This window comes from Protopterus annectens, chromosome 8.part1, assembly GCF_019279795.1.
Source record: "Protopterus annectens isolate FY-2018-M chromosome 8.part1, PAN1.0, whole genome shotgun sequence".
Classification (NCBI taxonomy): domain Eukaryota; kingdom Metazoa; phylum Chordata; order Ceratodontiformes; family Protopteridae; genus Protopterus; species Protopterus annectens.
In genome coordinates this window covers 138,864,892-138,891,941 of record NC_056742.1, presented here as the reverse complement: position 1 = coordinate 138,891,941, position 27,050 = coordinate 138,864,892, and the positions used below count along the sequence as shown (strand labels likewise).

Here is a 27,050-nt window from a genome sequence, read left to right as displayed (position 1 = left end):
CAGGTTTACAACAGGAACAAAGCCAGTGATTTTGGAAGTGTCGTTTAATATTTTGTTTGAAAAGTAAGTATGTTATACATACCAAAATTGCTTTATCTGTTTTATAATTAACTAATTTCTACATTACGCAGGAATTATAAACTGTATTTCTTTACCATATCGAACCACCAGTTATAAGTAGTGTTTCAACATTCTAAAGTGACGTAGATACTGAAGACCAAGTTGAAATGTCGTTTTAACTCGTCACTTGAAGTATCATGGTTACTTCACATGCACGAAAATGGAGACATATGACAAACAAGTTCTTCAGCTAGTTTTCCATGTAAAACACTATAGCGAATTCTAGCGGGAATCTTTAGCTTTTACAGGCAAAACGTGTTTAGCACGAGAGTCCGCCAGTGTCTTAAAGCTTCACTTGCGAGGGTTTCAAATAAACGGAAAGTGAAGTCGGTTTGAAGCATACATAAAAGGTTTACATATAACCACCAGCTCTTACAATTCAAATAGCCCCACTAAAATATCACCAACAACACGAACAACCAACAGCCCAATTCAAGCAGGTAGAACATTTCTATAAAAATAGATATCTCATATTTTAAATCTTCAAACCTTTTAATTCTTAGTAAATACACATCGAAGCTCACCCATTTCAACCGCATCTAATGGAATGCAAATCTCACGGCTTATTTACATAAGCGCACAAGGAAATCCAAAAAAGAAAAAAACAACCACATGACCGAGATACAGTTTCCAAAAAACAAAGCTTATGCATCAACTTTTCTGTCAAACCCCAATCAGCTTTGTTAGAACCATACTGATTCATGACCCAAGCACAAAAGTGAATCACCATGAAACATTTTATTCTGCAAGGCTGGTAACCTTATCAAGTTCCCAGCATAAGGCACGCCGTGAATTCTAACATAACATCGTAATCAATTAGATGAGAACTGCGAATGGATTCGTAAATAAATAAATACTTTCACACTATTCAGCATCTGTACGTTTACAGTTATTAATTCCCATTAATCCAAGGCCGCCACAAGAGAACACTTTGTATTTCCAAGCGAGCTGTTATACAACAAATCAAAGAGAAAATCAAAGTACACTGCTGCCATAATCTCTCTATTTAACAAGTAATTAGTAGGGTACTATATCACTTGTTAAATTAAATCAAGTGTTATATTGCATTACACGAACAACAGAATGTCAAACAGGAAGCATAACTAGCAATAAGCTTTAATCCATATTTAAAAGTAAGAATATATTACTATAATGTACTGCAACCATGACAAATATATAACTAACAGTAAGAAAATAAAACCAATAAAGCAAGATATTAATAAGCTCACCTGGAAATCCGGTTTCCTTTCCCCGACTTACAAAATCATAATAACTGGATAATTGAAGATTCAGTAAAAGGTTTTTAACTCTGTCAAAGACCCCTTTAATTTTTAAAAGGTTTTTGTTCAGTAGATTACTTGGGCTATTACTTGTTGAATGATTTGTTGTCGATCATTTTTTCAGCTTCATTTTAAGATCAAAAGTTTCCCAAGTATTATTGTCTGCATTTCTTTTAAGGATTGCATTTGCCCATTCCACGTCTTCAAATTTTTCTAGTATTTTGCTGTTTTTAAGGAAGGAGATGGCAGAATCCAGGATTTCAAATATTTTGTAATGATTTTGATGGAATATTGTTAGCCTTGCAAGGAATAACAAGTGGGTTTTTATTTGATTTTTCTTAAGCTCTTTAGTTAAAGGCAGGAAGATTTTCCTTTTTGAAATCACAGCTGGGGAATAATCATTATCAAAGCAAATTAACATTGTCTTTTATTTTAATTGGTGATTTTAACCATGCTGTCTTTAATGCTATTTCCTTGTCATGAGATGAGACAAACTTTACAATGACAGATTTAGTGAAACTACTTTTGTTATTTTTAGGTGTTACCAAGGATCTATGTGCTCTTTCGTTATATGAAAAAGATTCTGGGAGTTCCAAAATTTCAGGTATCCATGAAGAGAGGAATTTCACCATATCCGATCCTCCTATGTTGTCTGGTATGTCAAATATTCTTATGTTGTTTCTTCGTGACCTGTTTTCTAGATCATCCACTTTTGATTGAAGGAGAGTGTTTTGTTTTAATAGAAATTCAATTTTATGTTCATTTTCTTGAGTTCTGCTGTCTATGTCATTCAGTGCTGTTTCTATTCCAGATATCTGCTTTATCTTTTGAGTAAGGTCATCATGTATAAGATCCATTTGCTGAGTACATTTCTCTTTAAAGTTGTCCAATTTCATATCCATTTTATCTACTTTTGTTGAAAGTTCTTGTAGATTTGTTATTAATGATTGAAGTTCTTTTTTAAAAGTTGTTTCTTGATGTGAAGATTTGTTGAAGCTCATGTTGTTCTGATGATGATTCCTTAATAGTATTTGACAGGAAAATGTATTACTTATAAAAAAATGTGTATATATTATCCTAATATATAGTCTAAAAAATTTATTGAAGACAAAATATCCAAAATTAGGAGACATATATTCTTAAAATCCTATCAAAAAAAGTCTGAAAGACAGAGCTGATAAAAAATGCTGCTACGCAGTGGACATCTTGGCCACACCCCCCCCCCCCCCGGAATGTTGCTTCTTAAAGTACTATATTGTGTTTGGGAAGTATATTCCTGCTGAGTGAATTACCATAGTTTGTTGTCTTGCCATTATGGGAAAACAAGGTTTAAAAAATGCTCAAAATGCGAACACAAAATCAAAAGTCAGAAGACCCTTATGACTTACGGTTTGCTTAGGTGTCGTTCATTTGTTTGCTATTTGTGATATTTGTGTTGCTTTTGGGGACAGAACATTGGGGGTGAGGAGAAATAAGTTGATTGATAAAGATCTTTTGCTGCCAGATCAGAGTCCACTTAGTTAAAAAGACTTCAAAAACATCTATGAAAACTAGGGAATCTGATCCAAAAGAGGCCTAGTGATTCACTGGTTCCATCTTTGTCCCCAAAAGACTGGTAAAAGACAGAGTTCAGGCCCTATTTACACTCCTCCTCCAGATACTGAGCTTTGTGGATCCTGCTTGCATTCAAGACTCTCCTCCTAAAATTACTGGTAAACTGGAATACCCTTATTTCAGGCCGTTGTCAACTATTTCTCTCTGATCTTTCAGGTCCTTTAGTAGTACATGTGTGGCTGATTCAGATTGTTTGATGCAAGTGTTCCTAAATACACAGATAGTGATGGAAGTCAATCCATCGCCTTCATCTCCAAAGGTGATTGGATTTGGCCCTATCCCATAGGTTCATAGGTTCATAGGTTCATACTAGGCTATCTGCCCGAGGGCATTTATAAGCCTAGCCCATCGTTTTGTGGCTTACGCCACCCCTTTAGTATGGGGAACTATACCCATTATTTTGCTGTGCCTCTGTCGAGCAGTGACACTGAGGTAATTCCTGGGGTATATCTGCGATCTCCCATCCATTGGTCAAGATTTCTCTTGAACAAGGCCAGCGAGGTGCTCTGCCTCACATGTACCGGGATTTTGTTCCACAGCATAGGGAGTCTTTGGGTGATGAATCTATCCCTCCAGCACGCCCTATTAATAGCTGTGTCGAGGTTTAAGTCTCCGCCCTTGTGGCTCTGATGGATCTAGATTTTTGAGGTGAAGCATATTCATCAAATCTGGGTTTGACATGGCCTTGTATGTTAGGCAAAGGTCACCTCTGAGCAAGCGGTGCGACTGAATAGAGCTGGAGTTCTTTCAGTCGGGCAGCATAGGACAGATTTTGAGACCCTTTATCCTTTTGGTGAGGAACTTTTGTGGCCTCTCCAGCTGCTGCAAGTGTCGGGTCAGATACATTCCGAATGGGGCATTGTACTCAATCATTGGTCTGATGAGTGATGAGTAAAGGGAGACTATGACCTCCCTTGATCTAGATGAGAATCCCTTCATGATAAGGTGGGCAATGTAGAAGGACTTCCTAACTACTTTAGCTACATGGGTGTCGAATGACAGACTACTATCAACCTGGGTCCCCAGGTCCCTGATAACTTCTTCTGTGCTCAGTGGATTGCCACCTATTTTGTAGCTAGGGGTAACCTTGTTTTTCCCGAAGGGTATGACTATGCATTTTTTGGCATTTAACTTTAGGCCGTGGCTCTGGCACCAGTTATCCGTTTCTGTGATACCCGTCTGAAGGATATCTGTGTCCGATGTGTTTTCTACTATGGCGCCCAGTTTGCAGTCATCTGCAAACTTTGTCAGCCATAACCCTCCTGTGTTTGCTTGTACTTCGGAAAAGTAGATGCCAAACAAGAGTGGGCCCAGGACTGAGCCCTGTGGGACACCACTTGTGACAGGCTTTGAGTCTGACATGGCGCCAGCAACTCTGACCCTGTGGGTTCTGTCACTCAGCCAGTTTGCAACCCATCTTGTGATGTATGGGTTAACATTTAAGCTGATGAGTTTTTCAATGATACCCGAGTGGGGTATTGTATCGAAGGCCTTAGCCAGATCGAGGTAGGCTGTATGGACTGCCTTTCCCTCATCAATGGCTTTGGTGACTGTTTCAAAAAGTCAACCAAGTTTAAAAGGCATGATATGCCTTTGACAAAGCCAAACTGGGTTGGATCCAAAGTCTGCAAATTCCCTATGTCTTTATTTATGAGGTCCATTATGATCCTCTCCATGGCTTTGCAGATAAGGCTTGTCAAGCTAATGGGCTGGTAATTTCCAGGGTCTGTGGAGGCACCGCCTTTGTGAAGTGGGACCACAGTTGCAGTGCGCCACTCCTGGAGTGCGTATCCAGAGGTAAGACTTTGATTAAACAGCTGTCCTAGCTGTGGGTTTAATTCCTCATTGAGTTCGTGGAGCACACAGCCGGGGACACCATCAGGTCCCATGGATGCTGTGTTTTTGCTTTGGAGAGAGCAGTTCTCACTTGGGCGCTGGAGATGTTTGGGGGCTGCACTCATTTGGTATAGATATCTCTCCTTTGGGGGATGGGGAGAAGTTTGCACTGAACCTGTCAGCCAGTATGTTGGCAATGTCTGTAGGATCAGTAATCTTCACATCATTTTGAACTAGTTCTGAGCATATCTGGGAGTTTCCTCCTAGGTTTCTAACATAGCTAAAGAAGGCCTTATGATTGTCTTTTGAGTCTTTAGCTATTTTTCTCTCGAAATTTGCTTTGGATGATTTTATGAGAGCTCTTAGTTTTTTACTTATAGTGATCAAGGGTGTCTTACCTTTTAAGGATTTTGCTCTATCTTGTAGTTGCTTCCTCCTTTTGTTGTAGAGTTTGTTTATGGCTGGGGTCCACCAGACTGGACGCTTGCCTTTGGTACAAAGAGTCTTTGTTTTGCTTGGGATTGCCTTATCCATGCAGTCCTGCAGGTGCTGGTAGAAGGCGTTTAAGTGATTCAGTGGCTTGAGTATTGTTTTCCGCCGGCTCGGGGGCCTGAAAGGAGACCACACTAGTCTTTAGAAGTGTGAAGTCGGCTTTTGAGAAGTCCTTTACTGTGGTCTTTTTTATTTCAGGTGGGGGTGGGATGAGGACCTCCAGCAAGATTAGTTTGTGATCTGATCTCACCAGTGAGGGGTATACTTCCGGTGTTGAACATTGTGCTCCCATGTTCGTGATGATGAGATCAAGTATGTTATCTCCTCTTGTGGGGATGGTGACTAGTTGTTCCATGGCATTTGAGTTTATTAATTCCAGGAACTTTTGGGCTAGGGTGTTTGGGCTTGAGTAGTGTTCCCAGTCTATATTAGGGTAATTGAAGTCACCTAGTATGATGGTGTTTGGTGATACATTTATCCCTCTAGTGTTTTCAGGAAGGCCATGTGAGTTTCCTGAGTTTGTGAGGGTGGCCTGTAACATGCTACAATTTGCAGAGCAGTCTTGCCTATGGTTAATTGCACCTGGATGGTCTCCGATGCATCGTGCGTTGCCACCAGTCTTGAGGTGTGGGTGTCCTTGATGAATATGGATACCCCCTCCTTTCTTGGTATTGTCCGGATTTTGGGGCGGAACGCATGATATGAGGTAAAACCTGATAGCGCTGGGGTGCTCTCAGGAGCCTTGAACCAGGTTTCTGTCACAGCACAGACATCGATGTTCTCCATACTGAGAAGGGCCTCGAGTGCGTGCATTTTGAGATTTAGACTTCTGGCATTGAGCAGCATTACCCTTAGTTTTTTCCTTTTTGTGTTCTAGGGTGGTAGGTTTAGAATTTGAGCCTTGCCTAAAAAGGCACTATGGGGTGGCAAGAGCCTTTGCCAATATCCGGAATCCCAGGGTGACAGGTGCAAGCCGTCCCTTGAAGCAGCGTGGCTTGTCCAGCATGTCATCCCAGGCAGACAGATACTGGATCCCCTTTGAATGACACCAGTGTTTAAGCCAATTGTTAAAGCTGATCATCTTATCTCTGTATTGTGGCATCATTCTTGGTGAAGGTAGGATACTGCTCAAGGTCAGGGTCATACCTGCCTGGGCTACATAATCAGAGAGCTCCTCAATGTCTCTTTTCATGTAGTCCAAGGAGGTACGTCTCAGGTCGTTTACACCAGCGTGGACAATGACTGAGTCATATTTGTACCTGCTGTTGAGAGACCTGAGTGCTTGCGTTATGTGGCGGATTCTAGCGCCCGACAGGCAGCTTACTGTGACCTTCTCCTTAGTCTGGTGAGCGGGACATCAGTGTGTCTGACTATGGAGTCACCAATGACTAGTGTGTCTGGCATTGTGTTTGGCCTTAAGGGCTGTGACTGTTTGACACTCTGACTGTGAGGTCTATGTGTTGCGGGTGTTGTGTTCTGAGGTGGTGGTTGTTTGGGTGTCTGCTTTGGTGGCCTCTGCTGTTTTGGTAGATTTTTGATCAGAGCCTCCGAGTATGTCTTTGTGTGTTTATGTGTATGATTTGAGGTTGTAATGGTACTATGTGAGACTGGGTCTATAGTGTGTGTGGTAACCTTCTCCTCCTGACTGGTCTTGCCAGTCCTATGTTGAGAGAGCTCAGCCTCCAGTTTGGCCGTATAGTTGCATCTCGCATGTATTTGTGTTTTGTGGGAGGAGGAGAGGGTTGTCTGTGTACATGAGGCAATTGAAACATTGCCTCAATATTCCCAGGTTCACCAGCTGAGCAGGAGAGGACACTAGCAACTGATCCCTCGACATGCTAGAAGGGTAGACGAAAACTTTAAAAAGATTCCGGGGACGTGGGTGACCGAGAAAGGGGTTGCCTTTTGGGGTACTAGCTATGACAAGAGTGCCGTATCAAGGTAATAAGTACTGTAGGTGCAAGTGCTAGGTTTAATAGATAGAGAATTGTCTACTTCGAGTCAAGTAGAGATGATCTTTTTAGTTATAGGATACGCTGATTTGATCAGTAGTATAGTTCGAGGAAGGTAGTTTTAAGGGAAAATTTGATGAGTGGACTTTAGGTAGCCCGAATAGTTTAAACCTGCTTAACCGGCACTGCCCTAGTGTGCAACAGTGGCAGCTCAGCTAAATCAAGGCTTAACGCGTTTAGCTGCTTTTATAGCAGGGGCTGGAAAAAGCTGGAAACTGGCCCAAAACGACCAATAAACTACTAGTTACTGGCTGAAACCTCACAAAACTGGACAAAAGGCAGCTCAATGCTTCCCACTCCCACTGGTAAGCAAGGTAGCTTCCCTTCCCCAAATAAGGCAAGGAAACAGTACACAGGAACTACAACCAAAGCCCAGGAATCAGCAACTCTGAAACTGGACTAAACTAGTAAAGCAGGAAAAACAAGAGATATTTTTTCTTTTTTTCTTTTTTTCACAAAACAGGCAGAAACAGGTACAGCAAACACTTATAAATGCTATGAATCAGCTACTACAGCTTACACAGAAGAATTTGCTACAAATACAGTCAAATAGTAACAAACAAGGATTCCAAGTGCAATATTAAGTTAAATGCAGTAAAAACAGCTTCAATGTAACAGAAAGGCAGGCGAAATACAGTTGCTAGGTATTCAGATGTGGAAAGCAACAAAAATATACTTAGTATCAAGAAAAGTCGCTTATTCAGCTCTCTGCAGCCTGGATTACTCTGCTGGCCCACGTGGAGTCTGTGCTGAGTAGGTACAAGCTGAAAGTTTTATACCAGGGGGCTGGAAAAAGCTAGAAACTGGCCCAAAACGACCAATAAACTACTAGTTACTGGCTGAAACCTCACAAAACTGGACAAAAGGCAGCTCAATGCTTCCCACTCCCACTGGTAAGCAAGGTAGCTTCCCTTCCCCCAAATAAGGCAAGGAAACAGTACACAGGAACTACAACCAAAGCCCAGGAATCAGCAACTCTGAAACTGGACTAAACTAGTAAAGCAGGAAAAACAAGAGATATTTTTTTCTTTTTTCCTTTTTTTCACAAAACAGGCAGAAACAGGTACAGCAAACACTTATAAATGCTATGAATCAGCTACTACAGCTTACACAGAAGAATTTGCTACAAATACAGTCAAATAGTAACAAACAAGGATTCCAAGTGCAATATTAAGTTAAATGCAGTAAAAACAGCTTCAATGTAACAGAAAGGCAGGTGAAATACAGTTGCTAGGTATTCAGATGTGGAAAGCAACAAAAATATACTTAGTATCAAGAAAAGTCGCTTATTCAGCTCTCTGCAGCCTGGATTACTCTGCTGGCCCACGTGGAGTCTGTGCTGAGTAGGTACAAGCTGAAAGTTTTATACCAGGGGGCTGGAAAAGCTAGAAACTGGCCCAAAACGACCAATAAACTACTAGTTACTGGCTGAAACCTCACAAAACTGGACAAAAGGCAGCTCAATGCTTCCCACTCCCACTGGTAAGCAAGGTAGCTTCCCTTCCCCCAAATAAGGCAAGGAAACAGTACACAGGAACTACAACCAAAGCCCAGGAATCAGCAACTCTGAAACTGGACTAAACTAGTAAAGCAGGAAAAACAAGAGATATTTTTTTTTTAACTACTTTTTAAAGATGTACTTAAATACATCTTTAAATACTTCTTCCCTAGTCTGCTGCTTGGCCGCAGTTACCTTGGAACCATTACTCCTACCTGAATCTGTGGCCCAGGGTCAACACTATATGTATTTTTGACACCAAGGGAATTCATTCCGACTCACTTGACTCTGGATTCTTTGGAACAGTTTTGAGTTTGAGGATTTAGGTTTGTGATTTCATCTCTGTTGACTGAACCATTGCCCTCAGCTTGGTTGGTGGTGTCAGAGCTGTCGGCCTTCGATGCTTCTTTTCTGGTTCCCTCATTTGAGCTGACCACTTTCTGTGGCCTGGAGAGCACTCTTATGATGGCTGCTGCTTCTCTGAAGGAAGGGAAGGATCCATCAGTGGGGGGATCTGCTCCAATCTGATAGAATTTGTCCTGGTCTTACAGGTATTTGAAAGGATAATTTCCTCCTCCAAGGGAGGGGATCCATAGATTTCACCATTTTTTATTCCAGTCTTTGACCCCAATTATCTGACTTCTTATGCTCATCAAACATCCACTGGTCAGAGTCATTCCTTCAACCCAAATCCAACCGCTTTGAAGCAGACAAGGTCCTATGTGGACTCTGGTGACTCATCCCTTGAAATGCTATGAAAGAGGATTTGTAAGAGGAAACACTTGCACTCTCACAGTTTCCTACTCCCAGTACTGGCTCAGAGTATAGAGATGGTTCCCTACAGTCTCTTCCATAAAACTTATCATTTTGAGAAATTGTAGAGATAATGAGCCATAGGAGATCTGTGGAATAGTACAGTCTACATCCTGGGTGGAACCCTCTGGCTGACAAGTTCATAGAGTTAGTGGTCAGTGGGTCTTGTCAGGAGCCAACTATCTAAAATGCTTTTCCCCCTAAACAGCTTTACTGGCCAGTTCACCAGCAGTAGACTCAGTCATTGTGGTGGCAGCTACAAAAAGAGAAGTCTCAGACTATTCATCCATCCATCCTCCCAGCAAAGAATCTAGAGATGTGAAGCCAAAATTGCTTTGGGCACCTTTGCGTTGCATGCCATGAACTACACCATTCATATAAACTGGTTCCAGAGAGATTTGTCTCAGTAGGCATTCTGTACCCTGAAAACCCACGTATGACAGAGTCAAAGAAGCATCTAGAGGTTACGTTGATCATCATGTCCAGTGTTATGAACCTCTTTATGTCTAATGCATAATGCAGTGGGTGGTGCATCCAGGACAGCTTCAGCAGGCATAGCCATTTGGCATCATGCTTGGCTGCACCTCTTTGACTTTAGGAACAACTTCAAAATGTCTTTCACAAATGCTCCCTTTGATGGTCATCCTTGTTTGTCCCATCATTGAAAAGTTGCAAAAGAGCAAGAAAGCAAGACTCTGTCTGCCATAGGCATCAAGTTCGACACCCCTCAGCATTGTTATACTAGGAACAAAGAAGGCTTGTGTTCCCTTAATGGATGCAGGCTCAGAGGTCAAAGAGGTTTTCAAAACCAGGGTTAGGTTATGCCTTTCTCCCAAAAGAAGGCCTCGGAACCCCTGAAGGTCTGCCTGATTTCTCCACTCTGGAGGCAGTTTGGGGTCAACTCTCCCTTTTCCCAGAATCATGGCCTGCCATCATATGAGACAGATGTGTAAGAGGGATAATATCTGGAGGCTATGTTCCATTTTCAAGCCCCCCATTCCCATTGCCAGACATCCCAACCAACCGGGCAAAAGTTGCATTAAGAGATTTCTTCTCTTCCAGGAAAAAGGTGGTCTCTCCTGAGCAGATTGGGTCAGGATTTTCTTCCAAGTTCTTTTAGTTACAAAAAAAGAAAAGTAGGACCTAAGGCCCATTTTGGACCTCAACCTTCTTAACACCTGTGTGAGAAGGACTCAGTTCAGGATGGTCACAGTACAGTCAATTCTACCCTGCCTCAGGGAAAACCAAATGGATTTGCTTAGTGGATCTTCAGGATGCTTGCCTCCACATAAAAGTAGCAGAGGAGTTGGGGAGATTTTTATCCTTCCAAATAGGGGCCACTTATTACTAAATCAGAGTGCTGCTATTTGTGTCACCACTGCCCTAGGGTGTTCACTAAATGTATGTACAGCATAGCAGCTCATCTACAACTCCCGGAGTACTAGATATTTCATAATTAGGCAACTGTCTCCTGGCTGCCCCCTCAGTGGAGTCTCTTCAGCAATCCAGGGATTATCTTCTTCATCTTTTTCAGATAACTGGACATCTCTGTGAATATTCTCAAGTCCAGTTTGATTCCTGCACAAAAGTTAGTTTCCCTGGGTGATCAACTAGATACCACCCTCTCAGTTGTCTTCCTTCCACAGGATAGAATTCTGACTACTGTTAGGCAGCTGTCACCCAAAAGCTTCTCTGATCCTCAGAGTTCTAGGTCTGATGGCCTCTTCCAATGTAGTCACAGAATCCTCCCACTTTCACATGAGAATATTACAGTAGTTATTTTAGAGCTAGTGGGCTCAACGTCGTAACCTTCTTTTCTAATACAATTATCATTGCCAGTTCATGCAGAAAGCATCTTCAGTGGTGGTTACACTCTCCTTTAATTTGAATGGGCAGGCAGTTTCAGACTAAATTACCAGTGACAGCAGTGATCACAGACGTATCCTCCCTTGTGTGGGGTGGCATTATGAAGGAAGAATGGTACAAGGTTTGTGGACAGGCATTGAGAACAGTCTTCACATAAATATCTTTATAGTTGAGGGCTGTTGTGTGTTGTAGGAACTTCAGGGCTTCCTTCCTCAGGTCATGATAGCCATCTAAGTGGACAACACGACTTTAGTTAGGTATGTCAACAACAACTGGGAACCAGATCCTACCCTGTGTCTTGAAGCAATGAGGGTCTGGCAATGGGTGATTGCCTCACATGACTTTCTGATTGCAGCACACATTCCAGAAGTTTTCAGTGTTCTGGCAGACAAGCTTAGCAAAGATCAAACACCTTATGAGTGGCCCCTCAGCTGAGTGACAGCCAACACATTTTTCAGTTGCTGGGGCACTAAATGTTGCAATCTAGTTACCTCTTCTGACAAGACCCACTGCAGCAATTACTTTGCCTTGATTTCCCCCCAACCAGGCAACCAGTAAGGGACGCTCTGTGTCAACAATGCCCCCACCCCGGACTTCTTTATTCATGTCTTTCTCTTTCCCTATTGCCCAGAAAACTGCACAAGGCAACAGCTATCCTCGTAGCTTCCTACTGGTCCAGATAAATTTGGCTTCCCCTTCTAAAGCCTGATTTGAAGTTGCCCCTTTAGCTTCTGAATCCCACTCTATATGTAATCTATCATCCCTGTGGAGAGCCTCATCCAGTCCTTCACAATCTGAAACTGACCACTTGGTTTCTCCAATGATTCGTTCCCTAAGAAAGTTGCTAGGATTCTAACGGCCTCTAAAAAAGCCTCCACCTAAGAGATCTATCATAGTAAGTGGAGAAAGTTCATTTCTTGAGCTTCTCTGCAAAACATTGATCCCTTCTCAGTCCCTTTAGTACACATCCAATAGTTTCTTGCCTTGCTTTTTGATTCAGGTTCTATTTTTTTCATCTTCAAGGTCCAGTTAGCAGCTGTTTCCTCCTTTCATGTGGACTTTCAGGACTATTCCCTAGCTTCAAGTAAACTTTGCAAGGCATTTCTCAAAGGTACTTTCTTATAGAAGCTGTCTGATAGAGATCCTGTTTCTCCATGAGACTTGCATTTTGTACTGGAGTCTATCACTAAACATTCATTTGAAGCAGCTTCTTCAACAGAGCTTAAATGTTTTTGTGGAAAAGTATTTTTCTAGGTGCTGTACTTCTACAAGAAGAATGTTGGAGCTCCACACACTTTCCTCCTCTCCTCCTTACTTGATTTTCCATAAAAAGAGAGTTTCTTGAAGGACAAACCAGTCCTTTGGTCCCAAAGTTGCTTCAGAGCCTAATATTTCTCAAGCTATACACTTGCTAGTCTTTTTCTTAATTATGAGATCGGAGGAGAATATTTACTGCATACATAGACAGTTACCTATCTACACTCACTAAACAGAATCCTTCAGAAAGGATCAGCAACTTTGTTTTATTTGGCATAACAAGTTTGGGAAAAAGGTGTCCAATGTTTCTCTTTCTAGATGGTTGTCAGGCTGCATCTCATTTGTTTATACTCTTCATACCAAATCACTTTCCACTAAACCAAGAACTCATTCTACAAGTGCCATGGCAACTTCTGTGGGTTTGTTCAGAGCATCTTCACTACGTGACACTTGTGAAGCTGTTACTTGGTCTTCCATGAATACCTTTCTCAAGCATTATAAGCTGGACTGTGTCTCCAGGGCTAGAACATCCTTTGGTGCTTCCATCCTGATCCACAGGTCAGGTTGGACAAATTGAATGAATAGGATACAAAAGTTATGTATTTGCCATATTAATAAATCCTTTCATAGAACAGTGACCAATGGGTAAAATTTGTTCAAAAATATTAAAATAGATTCAGGATTTATTTCACATGTTTTTCTCATTCTCAACTAAAAACAGGTGTGTTTTCTGTTTTCTACCCCCTGACAAGAACTTTAAGGTCGGAGACAGCTTTGGGAAAAGGGTTTAATTTCTTCAAACCTGGCTGTTAGAATTGTTAACTTTGGAAAGGGGATTAATTTCTTCAGATGTGGCTGTTACAACGTTTTGTGTTGTACAGTACTATAGTTATACCTTATAGCATGTAGGTGATATAATACAGGCTGTGGTAAGGTAGTGGGTCAGACAGAGCCCATCTAGACTATCATATCTGCAGAAAAGAAAAGGTGATGGAAAATTCCATAAAGAGTTTCCCCTCCCGCAAGGTAGATCAACCTTGGAGTGAGGTATATTGAGGGATGAGCGAGGCACAGTTGTCTGCCTTGAGTGTTTGCTTTATCCCAGAAAACTGATATCATCCATTTTGTTTGTAGTTATCTTTTTCCATATAGCACTAATTGCAATCAGGCTGCATTCAGAAGTTTTGCCAGACTGTAGAACTCTGAATTTGATGTCCCCTGCACTTGAGACAGGCATTTGCATTACAAAGTGTGCTGCTCCTGTAACCATTAGAAAGTATGTGTAGCTAAGAATCCACATTTCTGTGATGATGCTAAGGCAGTTAGTATGTAGGAATTAATGCTGTGAGCTAGAAGCTGCTTCCTGGGGTCCATAATTTGATTCCTTTTGCCTGCTGTGTGACCTTGAGCAAGTTATTACACCAGACAGTGCTTTCGGGCAATTGGGAAATTGAGATAGGCTTTTCAAAGGTCTCCTGGACAGCAAGAATAGTAACTACTTATGAACCTATAAAAATCTTAGCTGCTGCAGGAAGTTGTGATTAATTATTCGGGCCATTTACAAAAGACTGACTAGAGCAATTCTAGTGGGAGTTTAAAGCCACGAGTACTACTGGGAAGTGTTTAGCACTCCATACTTAAGTATTAGACTTGCTGCAAAAATACCAGTGCTCAGAAAGCAGTAGGATGCCAGCTGTCAAGATATGATAGGAGACAGCAGTAGAATGCTGCTCAGAAGAAATCCCAGGAAGTGTAGCATGTATCTGGGTGATTTGCACTTCATTTCTTTCTGTACCCTTAGAAGACCATTTTATTAGAGAGAAAAAAAATTGCAAAAGTAGTCATTCAGTGGAAACAGTTAGACAAGTGAGTACTGACCAGTGCTGAACTTCTTCCACTTAAGCTTTTTCATTGTGTTAAAAGCTTTATATGTTCCCCGTGGAACACTTGCTTCTTTAGATAAACTCCAGGGTGGAAGTCGTAGGCTTTAATGCTTAATTTTAAGTAACTCAACTTGCAGATACTGTTAAGGCACTTTCCAGTTTAAAATTGAGCAGGTCCAGTCTTAATTTATAGTACTACCTTCTGGAATAGGATTATAGGATCATTGGATCATAGGTTACTAGACTAACAGCCCTAGAGCTTTTTTAAACATAGACATCATGCCCCAGTTTTCCCAACTATCAGTGCCCATGGGCTAGAATGGCTTTTGGTATATACCTTTACCTGAGGGCATTTACAGACTGCCCCTGTCCATAAAGGGCCACTGGCAACAAGTCAGAGATGAATTTTCAGTTTCCCACCCATTGGTCCAAATTGCATTCATTTGTTTGTTTATTGACATGAGTTTATCAGGAAAGTCCAACTGGATCATAAGAGTCCAATTTCAGCAAAGGCCCAGGGAGAAAAGCTCCACTAAACATATAAAATAAAAAAAAATTCAAATGCATTACATAAGATAAGGCTTAGGAAAGAGCTCAGTTTCACGTGAATGGGGAGTATTTTCCAGAGAAGAGATCATCTCTGAGGCACATACCTGGCCCACCAACATGTTTTATTTGTCACAGACAAAGTTTAGATCCTATGATTGGGTAATTCTTGAGATGGTCGTTTTGCGAATGTGTAGCAGATCCTTCAGGGCTACATTCAAAAATGCCTTTTATGTTAGGCATAGATCACCCCTCAATAGTCTGTAGTAGGAGACCGAGGACAGGGCTTTGAGGCAGTCAGCATAGGGTATATTATTTACACACTGTATTCTTTTTTAGTGAGGAACCACAGTGGCTGCTTCATCTGTCTCAAATGTCTGGTCAGGTACATGCCAAAGGGTGCATTGTACTTGATAGATTGGGGAAAAGTGGTTGAGGGTGTTTCCTGGGGGGGGGGGTGAAATTGGAGCTAAATGTATTGCCAGCAAATGTGTTCAGTCACAGAGTTTGGTATTATTTACTAGAAGCTCAGCACAAGCCTGGATGTTCCCTTTAAGGTTGTGAACATAACTGAAAAATGACTTATGGTTATCCTTAGCCTACGAGGCTCAAAGTTGGCTTTAGTGGACTTGATTAGTCCCCTGAGTTGTGTTTTTGAGACTGATGAGTGATTTTTTTTTTTGTCTTTTGGGCATAGCCCTTCCTAGTTCTGAACAGGATGGTCTTTCTTTTGTTGTACAACCTATTTATGCAGGGGTTCCACCAAGGGGGCTTGTTTTTGGAGTTTGTCTTAAGTTTATTTTGGTTTGGTATTGCTGTTATGTACATGACTGTACGGGGTTTCTGTAAATTCTTCTGTGTAGGTCTCTGTGTTCCTTTAGTTGGGGGGCTTGGAATTCAGCTATGCTATTGCTTAATAGGAGGTAGTTAGCCTTAGAAAAATTCTTAGATGTTCTTGGATTTGTTGGGAGTTCAGCCTTTATATTTATTTCAAGGGTGACTGCTTTGTGATCTGATCTGCGCATTGAGAACATTACATAACAAGGAAGAAGGTGTGCAGACTAGCTGTTCCAGGGTGCTTGCAATGTCAAAATCCAAGAATCTTTGAGCGTACATGTTAGTGGTTGTGTATGTATTCCAGTTTGTGGTGGGATAGTTGAAATCACCCGTGAGTATGGTGTTGGTCTAAATTGTGTGTCTCTCCAATATATTCAAGTATGTGGTATGGACATAATGGGTCATAGACAGGGACTAGCTGGCAAGAATATCATATCCAACTTTGCCTAAGGTTAGTTGGACATGGATTAGCTCAAGCATGTCATATTATTTGACCAATCTTGAGGTGTCCTTACTTTTTACATAGATTGATAAACTTCTGCCTTTTGTCCCTTCTTGTGCGGTAGCTTGTCTAAACATGTGAAGGCATTATAGTCTTATACTGCTGGGCTGCCTTCCACAGCTTTAAACCCTGTCTGAGTAACTGCACAGATTTCTTCACTCTCCCAGGATGAGGAGCACTTCCAAGGAGTGGAGTTTTTAGTTGAGACTCCTAGCATTGAGCGGTAACATGTTTAGTTTTTGTGTAGAATTAACTATGTTGGAAGGTTTATCAGACTGGCATTGCCTAAAAAGCCACTATCGGAGTGGATAATGCTTTGGCTAGTATTCAAAAGGTTAGTGGAGACGGGTACAGACTATCCCTGGCAAAGTAGCATTGTCTATTGATCATGTCCTCCCAAGCTGACAAATATTGTAGCCCCCCTAGAATGACACCAGTAACTAAGCCAATTGTTAAAGTCAGTCATCTTCTGTTTATTATGGTATCATCCTTGGAGAAGGTAGAATGCTGCTCAATGGCAGGCTAATATCTGCCTAGAGCTCATAATCTGAAAGTTCTGTCATGTCTCTCTTCATGTATAGTACAGGGACGTACGTCTCAGGCCATTAACACCCACTTAACAACATGACAGAGTCATACTAGTACTTGTGGTTCAATGTCCTGAGTGCATGTGTGAGCTGATGTACCCTTTCCCCTGATAGGCAACTGACCATGACTGTCTCCTCGCTCAGCCTGGTGAGTGGGGCATCAGTGTGTCTCACAGTAGAGGCTCCAATGACCAGTATATTGTGCTGTGTGTCAGTTTGCATTAATGGCTTAGAGGTTGACACATTGTGAGATATAGTTGCATGTGTCCTGGGAAGTGTTATCTTTGTAGGGTGTTTTGGAGGTTGCTGAGGCAGCATATAGAGGCCTTTGAGGTTTTGGTAGATTGCATTTAAGAGCCTCAGCATGTATGAGTTTATTTGTCTGATCCATAATAGGTGTAGCATGTGTTACTGGCAACCTGTTTGGAGATACCTGTGTCTGTATGCAAGAGCTTTGCCTTCAAAGACAGTATAATTACATCTCTTGCGTACCGTGTCAGTCTGCTTAAGAATAAGGTGGTTTTCAGTAAATGTAAGACAATTGCTATATTGTCTCAGAAGGCCCATTGCCACCAGACTGGCTACTGAGAAAGTAAGAAAGTGCATATCCATGGCTGTGGATCCTCTTTTTTTCTGAATTACGAGGGTTGGTGCAATCAGGATTTGGTGGTGTTGGGTTGGGAGAAGAGGTCTAAGATTGATCTAAAACAGCACTGTTTGGATAATGCTTCTCAGTAGGCAAACTAGCTGCTCTACATTCAACTGTATACTTCAGAAAATGGCAGAGAACGTTTTATATAAAAATTTGCAACTCTAGGTGCCTGCATCTGTATAGGCACTGCAAACCACTGCTGCACAGCTCAACACAGTTTATGGAAGATGAGTTAGAGAGAAATCCAATCAGTAAAACTGGAGTTTAAGTGTATGTATAAAGCTCAAATCCTGCACTGAAATGCAAACAGCAGCAGTGCAGTTGAAATGGAATAAATGAGACTCCGATCCTGCAACAATTCACAATGTTCTCATTATTTTGAGTGATATTGTAAGACTAGACTAAGTTCCCCCAGACTAAGTAAAATACAGGCAGAAAAAATGCAGTAGATATGCAATAAATGGAGCTCATGTCCTGAAGCAACTCACAATTCTCTCACTATTGTAAATGATGCTACAAGTCTAAGGTCCCTAGACCAAGTAAAATGCAACAGTAAAATATAGTAGAAATGTAATAAGTGAGACAGATTCTGCAGCAATTCACAATTATCTCATTATTGTGAGTTGTATAACAAGGCTAAGGTCATAGACCATGTAAAATGCAGGCAGTAAAAAGTAATAAATGAGGTTCAGATCCTGCAGCAATTCACAATTCTCTCACTAAATTGAAATACACTACAAGACTAAGCCTCCCAAACCAAGTAAAATGCAAACAGTAAAAAAACACTAAACAAGTCTCAGATACTGCAGCAACTCATAATTCTCCCGTTGCTGTGAGGGATTCTACAAGATTAAGGTCCCAGACCAAGTTAAAAATGCAAACTGATTACTTTTGGTTAAAACAAGGAAAAGTGCAGAAAAGAACAGTCCACAGTTAAGTTTAATGCACTGAATTTTGCAGTGTGCACTAGCTGAAATGAGATTATATGAAACAGAGGCTAACTCAAATTTTGAGTCTAATGGGAGTGCCTTATCAGTGAACAGTAGAATTAGAACTGCAAGGGGCTTGCAAACCCTTATTTAGTAAAAAGTAGGGTAAGGCAACTAAAACATCGTTAAGTTGCTAGAAATTAATGCAGTAAAAGAGACATTTTAAACCCAGAACTCGTGTAACTGAAGAGAAATGTAGGTGAATGCCTGAAATAAGAAAACTGTTGCCTAATTCCTCGATTGAATTCCTATTTCATCAATGAATGCAAAAGGAATGTTTCCTAACTGACCCGAATGCGCAACTTTTAAGACTTCAAGAAAAAAATCCTTTGTGGTAAAACAAAGTTTAAAATATATATGTTGGGTTGTGTTCCATTCTATATAATTGCTTCTTATTGTGGGGGTACCTGACATCTGGGGCAAGATAAACTGATGTAATGACGTCGGCTGCATGTTTTATACCTCTGACGACCTGACGTCATGGATGAAGCGACAGCATATGACGCAGAAATCTGAAGACTCTGGTATTCAGGGTGGCTAAGAGCTACCTGCAGGCAGATAACCCAAATGTGCTGACTGCAACAATGAATACATTCGAACATCTACATTTATGGTAAGTGTACACAACTGTACTTTCCTTTTGCAAAATGAACAATCTGGTCTAGATGTTTTCTAACTACATTAGTTCCTATACCTGGAATCCAGTATATATTGACTAAAGTATAAATTTTTTTTATTTAATTGTATAATTATAGCACAAAACATCCCTTTATTATCCTTGTAAACATCAATTATTTTAGGCATGGGTAATGTATTATTCCATATGATAGCCGGTCCTCTTTTTTTTGAGAGTGTTCTGAGTTTACCAGTACAGAGTAAGATTTGTTATTAAGTTTAGACATGTCTTCAGAAATTAAGTGGGTTTCTTGTAGAAATATTAGTTGTGATTTATGAAGCTTAAGATATTTAAATAAATTACCTCTCTTACCTGGAATATTCGAGCCATTGATGTTGATTGAAATACCTTTTATTACTGTCATCTTATAAGTAAGTTATATGTGTAAGGAATTTACCATCAAGTTATATAACTGTAATATCTAAAAGGAATACTGTATGATATGTCCCACTTTATTTACTTATTTATTTATTTATTTATCTGACATTTGTTGACTGGGATAGTCCAACTGGGACAGAGCCGTTTTTCAACAGATGCCCGGGGAGAAAAGCTCCAGTATACAGTAGAATAATACAAGAATTCAAAAATTCTATTTATACAATACTCAATAGAAGAATGCAAAAATAGTATAACACAAATTTTGCTAAATACACAGAGTTGTTGTGTCTTTCGGCTTTTCCCGGTTAGGGGTCGCCACAGCGGAACTCCGGTCCGCTAATGATTAGCAGTAGATTTTTTACGTGCCAAGTTGCCGGTCCTGATGCACAACCTTCAATGAAGGTACACCCATTCACGCACATCTCCACACAGAAGATGCTCTAGCTGAGAATCGAAAAGGACAACGTCTTACTGTGAGGCGACAACGCTAAATACGCAGAGTAATGATAGTTAATTGCATATAAATAGGGAGACAATTGAGAGTTTTAACACAGATACAGTTAGATGGCAGCTTTAAAGCTGTAATGGAGTTAGAGTAGATAGAGGGTAGTTGAGGGTGGTGTAAGTAGGATAGGTAGGGGGGAGCAATGGGATTTAGGGGAGTTTGCAGAGTTAGTGAAGAGGGGTGATGATGAGTTGATAGGATTTCTGGATTAGCAATTGTGAGGGTCCTAGTATGAACTAGGTGGCCTGCGAGGAGTTGGGAAAGGTTTTATACATACTGTCAAGAGTTAGGTAGGAGAGATCAGGTCTTGAGGTAAAGCATAAGGGATGGCAGGAAGGTGTGTGGGGAAGAGGGGGTTTGATAGGTGATAGGGAGGGAGGATGAGATGGATAGCAGGCTGATGAAGGGAAGGTGAGAGAAGTGTGAAGAGACCAAGATGTGTACTAGGTTAAAGGGAGGAGGTTACAGGGGCAAGTAGTGAGGTGGGTAAGGTAGTGTTTAAGAGAGATTTTGAAAGTATGGATCTGGGGTAGGCTTCTTAGAGTCAAGGGAAGCTTGTTCCAGAGGATGGCTGGAGAGTAGCTCTATAAGTTCTGTCCTGCACATTTGTTAGGTTTGTAAATTTGTAGCAGATGTTGATCTGAGCTCCTTAATGATCGAGTGGGAGTGTAGAGGGAGACTAGTGAAGAGATAATAGGACAGGAGGATGGTTTGTTGAGAATGGAGTGGATAATGAGAAGTTGGGTAAAGTTGAGGTGGTTTTGAAACTCAAGCCAGTGTAGTGACTCGAGGGCCAGACAGTGGTGGGATCTGGGTTGTAAGTTTGCAGCAAATCTAGCCACTTTGTTGTAGGTAGATTCAAGTTTAGAGAGAAGTGTAAGACTGAAGGTTGGTATAGATTTGTGCACTATAGAAGATGTTTGGGAGGAGGTAGGCATTGGCTAGGGTTATTCTAGTTTCAGGAGTGAGAAATGTTTTATTTCTGTAAAGAAGACCAAGCTTTTGATTGGTTTTCTTTATACTGTGATTAATTTGAAGGTCAAATTTCAGTTGGTCATCTATGATTACTCCGAGGAGATTGGTATGGGTTTCTGGAGCTATTATAGTGTTGTTGAGTGAAGAGATGGTGAAGGAGGATTTAAGAGAGAGGTTGAATTTTGGGAGAAAGAGTATCAGTTTTGTTATTTTGGGGTTAAGTATGAGAAGGTGTTGAGTTAGCCAAGTTTCAGTGGGTTAAAAGATGTTTGTGTAAGAGTTTGTAGTTCAGTTGAATTGTCAGCTATTGATGTAATGGTAGAGTCATCCGCGTACTGTATATGACTGGGGACAGGAGTTGTGGAGTTCATTGGTAAAGATGTTAAAAAGGAGGGGTCCAAGGATGGAGCCCTATGGGACACCTGTGTTAATAGGAAGAAAAGGAGAGAGAGTAGAGAGTCATTTGACAAATTGGTGCTGGTCTGAGAAGTAGCTGCTAAACCAAGAAATAGTTGTTGGAGAAAGGTTAAGTTGAGAAAGTTTTGAGAGAAGGATTGGCTGAGAGACTGTGTCAAAGGCTTTGGACAGATCTAAGCATAGACAAGAAATGAGTTTGTTGTCTGTGGCTTGGGAGATGGTATTGGTGAAAGAGATGAGAGCAGTGGAGGTGCTGTGGTGTGGACGAAAGCCATATTGGGTAGGGATGATCAGGTTGTGTTTTAGGAGGTGGGTCATGATTTGTGTACACAGTGTTCTAGGACTTTGGAGAGGGGAGAAAGTATAGCAGTTGGTAGGAAGTTTGAGAGTTCTAAGGAATTGCCACCGTTGTGTATAGGAATTGTATAGAATTTTTTCCAAAGAGTTGGAACAGTTGATTCTGTGATAGAACGGTTAATTAGGATGGAAACTGGGTATGCTATGAATAGTGCAGCATGTTTTAGGAAGAGAGATGGTAGGTTGTCTGCTGATGAGCAGGGTTTGAGCTTGAGGAGGAGTTTTTTAATGTAGGTAGTAGGGACTGTTTTTAGGGAGAGGAAAAAGTTAACCTGAGATGTTGTAGTGTGCGGGGGGTAGGGTAGGGTAGAATTTTGCATTAGTTAACTTATTGTGTTGATAAAATAAGAGTTAAAGGAAGAGGCAGTTTCGAGAGTTATTGGGGCTAGGGTTGGGTGTTGATGGGTTACCTGGGTGGAGAATTTGGTTGATAGTGCTCCAGAATTTTTAGGATTACTGGATTGTGAGGACTGAGGCTGGTGATAAATTCTTATCTGGATTAATTTGTTTTTTGGTGAGATTTTGGAGTTCCCTGTAGGTTTGGAAATGGCATGGAGATTTAGTTTTAGACCAGAGTTTCCACGCCAAGTCTCATTTTAGCATGAGATTACGAGTTGTGTGTGTTAGCCTGGGGGAGTTGTGGGATTTGAGTCTGACAGTACGTGGAGGGTCAAGGAGTTGAGTATGTTGAGAAAAGTGGAGCTAATGAATGAGATAGCATAATCAAGGAGTAATATAAAGAGGGCGGTCCAGTTTGAGAGGGGGTGTAATTAAATGTGTCTGGGTTAAAAGTGGATACTTTTCAGGATTCTTTGTATTTATGGGGTTTGGGGATGTTGGGGGAGATTCAGAGGGTTTGTATGGGGCAGTGATTGCTGATGGAGTCAGGTAGTGTTTCAGTGTGAGGGTAGAGGTTGGGATTGGTAACGATGATCCAGTCAATGATAGAGCTAGAGTTGGTGGATTTATTAGGGAATGTGGGAGAGGAGATGAGCTAGGTGAGTATGCTGGTGGAAGGTGAGTTACTGGTAAGGGTAAGCCAATTGATATTAACATCACCCAGTGTAATGCTTTCATTGCGGATGTTCTCAGATAACCAGTTTAGAATCTGTTTTAGTATGGGTATGTTGTCACCAGGTGGTATGTAGATGGCAGCAACTGTTATGGTCTTGTGGGGATTGGGTTTAAAGTTGGCTATTAGAAGCTCAGCAGGGAAGAAGGAGGGAGGTGGATTGAGTGGAGGGGGTAGGGTTAGGTGGTTGGAATACAGAATAGCAACACCACCTCCTTTCTTATGGGTTCTGTCTAGGCAGAGAATGTTGTATCCTGTGGGAGGAATTATTTGTCAGAGTTGTGTGGTTAAAGTCAGGTCTCTGAGAGAGTGATTATGTTGGGAGAATACTGAGTTATCAATAAGTGAAATTCTGTAATTTTGTTAAGGATACTGTGGATGTTGATGTAGAAGAAAGAAAGATGCTTAGGAGGATACTTGCCAGTGTTTGGGGGAGTTTGTGTGGTAGTGGAAGGAGCAATATGCTTAGCTTGTGGGCCTGGGTTGGGGTGAATGTCACCAGAGATTAGGAGGGTGTTGAATGAATGAGAGATATAGGATGTGAGTATGAGTTTATTAATTTCAGTTTTACATGGTTAAGTGTGGGAGTTGTGGGAGCTGGTTTCATTTTGGGTAAGTGGAATTCAGATAAGGAAACGAGTGAGGGTGATATAGTGAAGGAGTGGTGTGTGTTAGAATGAGTAGTATAGTAAGAGGAAATTGGGGAAATAGGATGGAGAGTGAGATGAGTGTGGAAAGAAGTAAGATGAGAGGTGAGCAATAGAAGAAGGGATAATAATATGAGGAAGGGAGAGGGGAGAGGGCAGAAGAGGTCATGATAGCGTGGAGAGTAATGAGGTGTGAGTAGAGGTGATAGGGTTACAGAGATGGAGTGAAGAGAGGAGTGCGAGTTTGAGAGAGAATGTGGGGTGGATGTGATACAACTGGAAGTGATAAAGTAAGTGTTAGAGATTGGGGAGGAGGAAGGAGGGAAAGGTAATGGGAGGTTAGGGTTATAAGGAGAAGTAAGTGTAGAAGGGGTGGGGTAGTGCTAGGTGGGAGTAGTGTGCTTTGATTGGATAAAGAGCAGGAAGTGGGGTGGTGTTAGTATGTTGGCTGGGGAGGGTTTTGGTGGTAGGAATCTGTTTTGATTGGAGAAATAGAGCAGGAAGTGAGAGTGGGAGGAACAGTGGGTGTGGTGTTTAGCTATAAAGAGAATTGATATGGTGGTGGGTGGGAATGGGGGTAGGGGAGGCAAGCAAAGTGAGCCCAAGTGTAGCGAGGACGAACTGAGTGGGTTTGGCCCGGATACAGCAGGTAGCCAGATATAAGAAAAATAATGTGTAGTACAGCAGAAAGAGCTGGGTAAGCTGTCGTGTAACGTTCTAAAGAGGAGAGTCTGGAGGTTCAGTGAGAACAGGCTAGCAGAGTACAACAGGGGAGGTTTAAAGGGTGGGACTAGGTGTGTAGGACAGAGGAGACTGACTGGGAGTTGAGAGGGTTGGGGGTGAAGATAGAGGGGATAGCAAGGGAAAAGCAGTTAAATAATAAGTAGACAGTTGGTAGGTAAAGTCATTGTGGAGGATAAGTAAGTGGTGAGAACTGTGCGGGAGGCTTGTTAGGTTACAGGAGTGTCTGGGATGGAGGGAGGCAGAGGTCTGGTTCAGGGGTGTGCAGGTGGCCTTACAAACACCAAAGATAAATACAGCTGGAAATTTTTATGTACTGCACATACTCCACTGAGGTGGAAGAGTTTAGAGTTGAGTCTTGTAACTTTTCAAGCAGGACTTCTTTTCCAGTGGGAGATGTTGGGTGATAACTTGCTTTGCCAATAGTGAGCAGGACAGGCTTCCAACCTGGAATGGGTGTTAATAATTAATCAGATTTTTTTTTGTTTTGAAATGACCAGTGGAAATATAAGTAGAATGATCCATTGACCAACGTGGATATGACTATAAAAAGAGTCCATACAGCAGCTTCATAACTGCAGACAAAGACAGATGGAAATATTGTAGAAGTTATGTGATTATCTTCTGAAGTTGAAGAAGGTTCCGAGGATACAACAACTCTGACTTTCACTGCAGCTACTTTGTTCTGCTGAGTGAGAACTGAAAAATGTAAAGTTCAAGTGTATGTCAGAGGGACATTGGAAAATGATATTACTGCATCAGGTGATAAAAAATATGTGATCATTGTAGCTATCAATCAGCTGTTGCCACTCTTTTGTGAAAGTTCCAATTAACTTGTATTCCTTATCAGTCTGGGAAAACTTCAGCTCTACAAGCCAGTTGTCTTGGCTTAGAAATGAAAAGGAGCAACTAAGTGATGCTCCAATGTGGACGGTTTTATGACCTCAGACTTGGTGAGGTTGGGAAGACAGGCTATTGGGCAGTGTTCTTGTAATAAAGTCAGGGCATACACCGTTGTGTCAAAGGTATGTTTCTTATTTGAAAGAACATAATTAGTGTGGATAGATACTTGAAATACATGTGTATATTATTCTTGTAGCACACTGATCTGACAAGGTCAATTTTCCTTTTACCAGGACCAGTTTGAAGAAATCTTGAAATAACTTAACTTTCTCACCATATAGTTGGAAAGGTTTGCCTTCCTTGGTTGTGGGAAGGAGTACTTTTTTTTTTATCGACAATGTTTGAGTGAAGTTAACAAAAATCCTATTCAGATAGTTTTGGTCGTAGTTTCTTTTCAAATTAATAGTGAACATTAACAGGACAATTAAAAAAAAAAACTTTTGTTATAACTAAACAATAAAACAATATTTACAACCCAGTCCCTTCTGGAGTAAAAAATTCCCAATTCATGTGCTATCACCTAAATTAACCTTCAGATTTGTAGCAACATTGAATCAGCTTCTGGCTAAATAAAAATTATGTTACTCTTCAAATAAGAAATATAGATCTTCTTTTCTCTGTTTCGTAAGAAGGAAGAAAGAACTTTACAAATCTAAAAAGAACTATCTATCCACAAATGGCACTAAAATTGAACCTACTAACCAGGCCAAACTACTAGGTGTTATAGACAACCACCTAAAATTTGACATTCATATATCCCAAACAATCAAAAAGGTCCATGCAAAACTCGTTGCTCTCTACAGAGCAAAACCATTCTTAACACCTCAAGCAAGGCTAGCCACAACTAGATCTCAGCTTTTGTCTACACTGTTATACTGTTTACACTATTATACTGCTCACACATTTTAACCAACTTACATAAAAACAACCTTCAAAAGTTTGCAACCAATCTCCCTCATAAAGCTCATCACTGCACTGCTCTAAAACAATTGAACTGGCTAGAACTGCCTCACCTCTTAACTTTAAATCAATTTGTCCTCACCCACAAAATTATTCAAAACCCTCTCACCTGCCCTGTCCTTCTCCTCCCTTATCCAGCCTCAAACTTGTAACAAAGACCTCAGATCCTCCAACAGACCACTGCTCAAAGTTACTCAGTACCAAAACTCCCACGGAGACTCCCCTGATTTCAAATGCAGGCTAAAAGAACATCTCAGTAACAACTGGTTATGCCCATATTGCTCTCTTGGATAATGTCCTTTACCTCCATTCACATGTTTTCTTGACCTCTTCACAAAATACTTCTACTCCCTCATTCTCTACTTTTATCCACTACATCTCTCCCTCAAACTACCTCTTGACCTCATAAGCGTTTTATTCTCCCATCCTTTCTGCCTGAATCCTCTCCCTTCTGCTCACCTCCCATAAAAATATACAACTTATCAAATGACCCTTTACATTTTCTTACAACTTTGTAATCTAATATCCTATGGATGTACTACCCAATTGCATCTCTGATTTTGTTATGTAACTATTTTAGTGCTAATCAAATGTCTAAGGATGTACTACCCTGTTGATTCTTTGTTTTGTTATGT

The 27,050-nt window shown here is 41.0% G+C and overlaps 1 protein-coding gene across 4 annotated transcripts in view; it reads left to right on the top strand.

Annotated features, from left to right (window-relative positions):
- The window catches only part of WWP2 (WW domain containing E3 ubiquitin protein ligase 2), a 1,859,587-nt gene that overhangs the window by 622,922 nt on the left and 1,209,615 nt on the right, over positions 1-27,050 (top strand). For all 4 annotated transcript variants that reach the window (XM_044081781.1, XM_044081779.1, XM_044081780.1 and 1 more), the window contains one exon: positions 1,939-2,055. In XM_044081781.1, coding sequence (XP_043937716.1) covers positions 1,939-2,055 — 117 coding nt within the window. The remainder of the gene's footprint in view (positions 1-1,938; positions 2,056-27,050) is intronic.